A 7,535-nucleotide genomic window follows, 5' to 3' on the forward strand; every position below is an offset into this window, starting at 1 on the left:
CACGACATCACATTGAAAGCGCATATTTGCACATTTATTTTGTATTACTGGGCAGAAAAACAGGAGCGTGTAATTTATTCTTTCTTTTTTTAATTTCAAAGTTGTAATCTAAACTTTTAATTCGAACTTGTCACAAAATAGAGCAAATAGTTTTCATCAGGTGAATCTCCACATTAACATTATAAAAATAAATGTGCACATATAACACAAGAAATGTATACCTTTAGAGAGAGAGAGAAGTATTTAATTAGCAAACAGATTTTTGCCAGCATGTATACAACTGCTGACATGCTACTCTGTATATGGAGAGGGAAGGGAAGGGCCATACCTAGTGACGCCACTGGGTGCAAGTTAATTTTGTTTAAAAAAAAGAAGCATTCTATTGTCTTCTGCTAAAGCCACAAAACTCGTTTCATGCTTAAGGCCAAATACATGAATGCCCGAGTTTGATGGACGTACCTGATGCAACGGGTATGGAGACGTGTGCGTCCACCCCCCAAAAAGCAGAAGGTTTTCCTTGTACGGCACAAGTGACGCACATGCTTTGGGTGGAGGGTAGGTACCTGAAGAGGAATGAATAACAGCATTCATGACGTGAATGGGACTTCAAAGCCAGAACAGTCACTATGCAATGATTACATACAATTGATAATCTGAATACACATTGATACACTATTGCTGCAACACTATTATGCTACTGAATTTTATCAATACCTTGAGAGGACTGCAGCAACTGGAACAGCAATGAACAGCAGTTGTTGTATCGAAGGTAAACCAAAAACAAACATTACATCAATATGGAATAGCTGGAATTCTTTCAAAGCTAAGTTTGGAGTTCTTTGAAAAGAAAAAGGGGTGGTCATTAGCGGACAACATAAAAGCCAAATGCCTTTCTTTCAGCTTTACACCGAAGTTATGACACCCAATAATGTAAATGCAACACACCAGATTTCACTTACGGCATTTCCTTCCTACAATTCAGTGTAGGAATAGTTCTCAAATATTTCCAAGCTTGGCCTTTGGTTACTCCGTGCTGCGCTAGTACAGTGCTATAAACACTGCTAAGTGAGTTTCGAAACTTCATCTGCTTAAAGGATCAGTCACACTGTGTATACATCTCCATGCAGCCAACTGAAGCTTTATTATATATTGTGCTCTATATAAACCAAAGAGAGCAGGTGATGTTAGCAGAGGTTTGCTTACAGTTGATAAACGTGGTTCCTCAAATACAAAACCTGACAAAAGCTTATGCAGATAATGTGATGTTTAATTAGTCTCCACCTGGCATGGTAAGTGGTTTGCAGACAGAAGCTATGGCGTCATCGTGGATAATGAATGACAGAGTGAACAAGCTTCAGTTGAAGTGTAATGAAAAAGAAATAAAAAGCTATTGAAGGATGTGCATGTAAGTTTTTTCATAGCTTCTGTGATCCATAACCTCTCTTTTCTTTTTTTTTTTCAATGGAGAGCCCCATAGAGCAAAGTGAAGACATAATGAAGAAAAGACGATGAGACACAATTTCATCCTTATGCCACATCTTAAAGCACAAGCAATTTCTCACCCATTGTGAGTGGCCGAATCCACCTTCGGGTAGCAAGGTCAAGGCGCCAAAGGTCGTTGAACGTCGTATTCGCTGTCGTGCAACCACCGAAAACGTACATCGAGTCCCCAAGCACACAGGCACTGTGGGAGTAGCGCTTTGAAATGGTGGGCCCCGACTCTGTTGGCTTTTGGCACCAGACAACATTTTGAAGCGACACAGAATTTAGGAAGTCCCTGCGTAGCTTACGTTCTGCAGCTGAAAAGACAAATTGGTGCAGGAAGGTGACGAACGGGAAGGTGTAAGAGCGTGCCAGTACAGATTGCAAACTAGAACTCGCACCACGAAGACCTCATTTCTAATAGCTCCGTAAACAACAACGTTCTTTTTATAATTATAGTATAAGTCACATTTCTTGGTTATCCCACAGTGAGACCACGTAGTGATATTTCGCGCTCAACAAATCGAAAAGGCGCACCATTCCTGACAACAGCGATTGCAAGAAAACAAACGTTCTTGCTAGTTTCTTGGATGCAGCATCACAGCGGCAATCAAGTACGTTACCGCGAAACAAAACGAATTCGCACACACGACCCGTCCGGGTTATACATTCAAATGCATTTGCCTCAGTTCATTGAAAGTTATTTATATGTTTTCACTGATATTGTCTCATGAGAAAACTGTGGCGAGTAAAAGAAGCGACGTTTTCCTGTCAAGCAAAGTGGCGAACCGTAAAGAGTCTCAAGAGCGCCGCAGTCAAGACTAAAAAGAGTTAACAAATAGTCGTAACACTGAGTTAGCGAATATAAATTCAAGCGGCCGGCGAGAAAAGTACTTCCGTGACAGTAAAAACACTGATAATCGCTCGATGAAATGGAAACCAAAAACATAGCGGACCTACCTTTAGCGTGAGCGTACCAAGCTTTGTTGACTAGTCTGCACGACTTGAAGTCTCTGTACGGCGAAAGGTAGCAGAATATATACTCTAACACAACGTCCGGGAGGTCTTCTATGCATGACGTGCTCATCTTGTGGCTTAGAAGCTACGAATTTTAATTATCCGATTGTGCGCCATCGCGAAAGCTGCAGAGATTTCGCCTCACGGATGGAGGGGTGAAGAACGATGGGGAGCATTGGGGAGGGAAGTACTGTATAATAGGCATGGATAGACAATGACATGAGGCTAAATGCTGAAAGCCCACATAGAGAGAAAAGAAACAGCTAGGTGGCTAGAAGCGAGTAGCATTTCTGTTTGTAGCCGGCACCACTAACATATCATAATTTCACATATTTCCAAAAATCTGTGTTGAAAAGAAAACTAAAGTTTCTTTCAGCAACACTGAAACTAGTAAGCGCCTGCCTTAGCCGGCCTACAAGAAAGGAAACGTGGCGTAGCGAGGCCGTCTGGCGCCCGGGGCCCTTAGGTCTTCTAGCTGTCGCTCCCCCCCTCCCCCCCCTGGCGCTCCCGACACGGGTGTAGCCAGGAAAACGAGGATATCGAAAATTTTCGGGTAGGGGAGAGGGGATATTTCAGTGCCAGCACAGCCACCGTGGATACCCCGCATGCCCCTCCCCTTCCCCACTGCCTTCGCTTTCGTTCCCAGAGATCGCGAATGTAGCAGGTATACACGCTGTTTTATTTTCTGCACCAATATACAGGGTGCTGCACTGATAAGTAGTGATAAGCCCATTTGCACATCTGCTGCCAGACTCTAAAGTTTGGCGGCTAATGCGGATGCGGCATCGTGGAAAATATATGGCTCACAAGAAACAAAATTATCTTAATGGAGTTTTATTTAGCGATTTTAGACACAATATTTCATTTGCGAAATTGAAGCCCCACAGTCATATGTTGTCCAACAACTTCACAAAAATCGTCCTATGGCATGTAATTTTGGCTGTGGGCTGCCCTGAACCCAAACGAAAATTAAATAGCGTGTCAGAGATGCCGACATCCCCACCCTATTAGAAAACACCACCTGCTTTCCTGCTGTGCAGGCGTCAATGCTATGACAATTGTGAGTTCTCTTCATTCTGATCAATAAAGCCTTTCTTGATTATATAAGCTGCGGTACAGCCACAAGGTCGAGAATGAAACAGAGCACGTTTTGCGTCGATTCCTGGCGTCACCGTGCAAAAAAAAATCAATGAAAAGGCCGTGATGAAGCCCGTGCTGACGAAAGCTTGCGCTAGTGTTGGTCTGCACTCGCAATGGAGATGGATAGAGAGATCGACGTCACTCATGCACTACTTCACATTTTTTCCGGTACACTGCCATACCGGGCCGCTCGCAGTGCCAAAGTACTGCAGGCTTTAGCACCCAAGACGATTTTGTTTAAAAAAGAAGATTTTATTGAGTTAATAATATGACTTTGGGTCCTCAATTCCTGAATTGCAATGTTTCCTCCATAATTGCTATTTAAGCAGTTAGTTAAGATATCCTATTTTAATATAGCGTTGACTGAATGGAAGCGGGACCCAAGAGCCACATCACCAGATGGTACGTTAAGCAACGCCCCCTCAGAGCATGAGCGCACCACACATGAAACATTCCACTAAAGCGCGTAGTTTAGCAATCACTTGGCGAATTAAATATTTTAGCCGGCCATAAGGGTTGGGGTTGGGCATGTAAAAAGGGGTAGCTGGCCCATGCCGTCATCCGACTAATCCACACCAAGGACGTTGTTGAAGGGAGGAACTTGTTCTCGTACAGAACGAGCTCGAGTGCTGGGTTTATTTACGATATCTACATGAAGAGTCGAGAACCTTACATCTCATCAGTCTAGCATCACTGAAGTGAAGCACACCGAGGAGCCAAAAAGGTTTGCTTAAACCCCCTCTCCTCCCTAGATCCCTAGGCCAGGGAAAATTGCTGCCACCCTTTGTCCAATCGAACCGTCCAAAGTCATCAAAGGACCCGTGTTGAGGGTGAGGGTTCGCACCATCATTCCCGTGCCTTTTTTCCCGGAACACACAGAAAGGAGGAGTGCTTCCTAGACGGAGATTGCCACGCTTGACTCAAGCTTGCGCGCCTTGGTTCCTGGGTTGACTGCGCAGTTAACTGTAGCATCTGTCAAACGACCGTGGTGGCCACCGGAGTCCGTGAGGGAACACCTTAGAACACCCTTTTCCAGAAGTTTTCCATGGGGGACGCATTGCTAGCTTCACAAAGCGATTTGCCGCAATCGGGCAGGAGAGGCTACAAGGTCACTACCCCTGCTGGCCAATCGTAACACCGCACATTCGTACACTTGTTACGTAGGCAGTTAATAAAGCTGCAGCCGACAATCCTGCGGCACTACACATCTGGTACATTGGGTACATGTACAGCTCGGGCTGCTGGTTACCGGTGCATTCTTTATCATTTACGCCCAGTCAAGCCAGTGGAAAGGTGGTAGTCTTCAGACATATTTGACACCTCCCCCCCACTCCCAGCTGGTGCCTGGCACCTGGGACCCATGCCCCCCTCCTTTACTACGCCACTGTGCACGAGTCTTTGCTGGTTTTCGACAGCATTTCAAATAGTTGTTGCAATCTTACCGCTTCTTATCTGACCCTACCAGCAACCAGCTTTCCCTACTTTCCACGTAAGTCAAGTACCTCATGCTTTCACCAAATCCAGCTCCTTTTTTTCTGTTCTGTTACTTTTTTTTTATGACCACCACTTTTTCGGCGGCGGTCTCGCACACACTCAATGCCAACAATGATTAATCTAGTCGGGTGAAACGTGGGGAGAGAAAAGGTGGAAGGACAACAGGAGACATAGAGTTTCATTCATACTGTAGGAAACTCATTATCTCGTGCAGGAAGGAAAACTTGCTCTACATTCTCTTCCCTGCTACTCTGCACCTCCCATTACTGCTGATGCGCAAATATATCCAGAAGGTAACAATGATGATGACCAGAAAAACGAATGACATGTCATGTAGACCTTTAAAGTCCATTGCACATTTCAATATGGCTTTGCAAGGTACCGGAATGGACACGCACAACATCCAATAGACACAGAGGCCTTGCAAGAGGTCAACATTTTATCGGCACATGAGCTTGTGGTCAGTGCCAATGGTCTTCGTTACATGTTGAACACTTTTGGTGTTAGTCTGGGCTCTGAGAATCTTCCACTTTGAAAGAAAAAAAAAAATTTGCAAGCAAGAAAAGGAACATAGCGTCACGTCACTGGCTTTCTATCATATTTAGATCAAATGCAGAGAAATATACGTGCCGAAAGCTAACATACGTCAGTATGGGGTTTTCACAGCCTACCTTACATAGATACCTGTGAGTGAACAGTGCATCTCAGCCAGCACACTTCTATGCCTTCATCTCAGTTTAACTGAAATATGGACCCTTAACGGTGTAGATCTAGCATAAAACGACAATGGTCACTATGTACACTCTAGTATTGCCCAATGGTACCTGGAGGTGCTTTAAATGCAGGAGAAAACAACTCCATGACACTATGTCTCCAGCAAGCGATTCATGTCAAATCAAAATCGAAATGTGCACATTTTACCTCAGCAGAGGCCTATTGTTTGAAATACCACCGTGGCTAGTTGGGAGTCTACTGGAACAAAGTGTCAGGGCCTCTTTATGTGCTTCTGCATGCGAAAGATGCAATCAAGTTATTTAATTGTGTACTTCACTCTTCAGGTTTCTAGTGTTTGCAGTAATAACTTTGAAATGTGAAATATTATCCACTGACATGGAACTCCCACAGAAATAAGATGCAATGCTTCCAGAACAGGGAGGAAAAAGCTTTGGTACATGAATCTACCAACTTCCTTGTGACCACAGCAAATGTGAACCTACCCATTAGTGTTCCCGAAATGGTTATCCTTCTGTGTTGTGGATCTTGTCCTAATAATAGTGTCCATTGTAAAGTTAAGCATAGCCTATATAATGTATGGAATCCTTTCGCTCAGTTCTATTCCATATCACCTGCTTTTCAAATTCAGTAGCCAATTCCAGTCAACCAGTGATACCACAGGCAGAGTTCCACTCACATCACTGACAATTAAGGCATGGAAATCAATCGAAATGGAATTGTTACATTATCCCAGCCCACATCTCATGCATGCCTTCAAATAAAAGTGAAACACAGCTCTAAAAATTCCCTTTTGGCATTTCACTGTTCACCACAGATGCAAAGTGGCAGCAGAGTGTAGCTCCCATACGTGGTGCTGGGCACACTAAACACGTAATTATCAACTAATACCATCATTTTGCCTCTTTTGATACACTCTGAAAGAAGTTTTCATTCAAGTAAGCAGCATGGCAAAATAAGCCACTAACTTTATGTACAGATTAGCATCTCCTGTCCGCTAATTGGCACACAACCATTCATTGGAACGGATTGTCAACCTGGTACAATAAACTGTATGGCATCCTTCGGTACAATGGGGCATTACACTGTATTTGTATCTCCCCACTATTACATTTTAAAATTTGTTCATTTCATTGAAACTGCCAACGACAAAATGCTGCTTGCCTTGAAAATTCAGTTTACCAGAGTAAAACCTAACAAAAAATGTTTCAGTGTATGATGCAAGAAGCATTGCCAAATGTTATATTCCGTGTGTGGGCATCAAATGTAGAGCTACACTCAGCAAACAGTATTCAATCGATGCCAACCAATAAGAGTGCGCCATGCTGCCTGCAAGAATGAAGAAGCACATGAACCCAAAGCTTCTCAATTTCCATGTTTTTAGCTTTAGGGCACATTTTTATGCCCCGTCTTAACTGCATTTTAAAAATTCTTTTTCTCTTCTACCATAAGGTTGCTTTCTACAATCAATACATTTTTTTAATGGCACCACCGAGCGTTCCTTTGGCTGACTTTTACACTACCAATTAATCCTTAATCACATAGACATGTTCTGTTTATTTTTTGCTAAATTAACTGTATGTGATACATACTTTTTGTTTAATCGTATGGTTTGTCATACAGCATGCTGTGTGTTTCAATAAATGTGTGCAGTACTCCTTCATGAAGAA

At 43.2% G+C, this 7,535-nt stretch overlaps 1 protein-coding gene across 1 annotated transcript in view; it reads right to left on the reverse strand.

Moving 5' to 3' along the window:
• Positions 1–2,693, reverse strand: part of LOC139056295 (F-box only protein 42-like) — a 36,141-nt gene extending 33,448 nt beyond the window's left edge. Inside the window, exons 1-3 of the mRNA XM_070534400.1 lie at positions 2,443–2,693; positions 1,563–1,799; positions 460–563 (exon numbers count right to left, since the gene is read on the reverse strand). Coding sequence (XP_070390501.1) covers positions 460–563; positions 1,563–1,799; positions 2,443–2,569 — 468 coding nt within the window. The 5' untranslated portion in view covers positions 2,570–2,693. The remainder of the gene's footprint in view (positions 1–459; positions 564–1,562; positions 1,800–2,442) is intronic.
• Positions 2,694–7,535: the final 4,842 nt, after the last annotated feature.

Source organism: Dermacentor albipictus, chromosome 2, assembly GCF_038994185.2.
Source record: "Dermacentor albipictus isolate Rhodes 1998 colony chromosome 2, USDA_Dalb.pri_finalv2, whole genome shotgun sequence".
NCBI lineage: Eukaryota > Metazoa > Arthropoda > Arachnida > Ixodida > Ixodidae > Dermacentor > Dermacentor albipictus.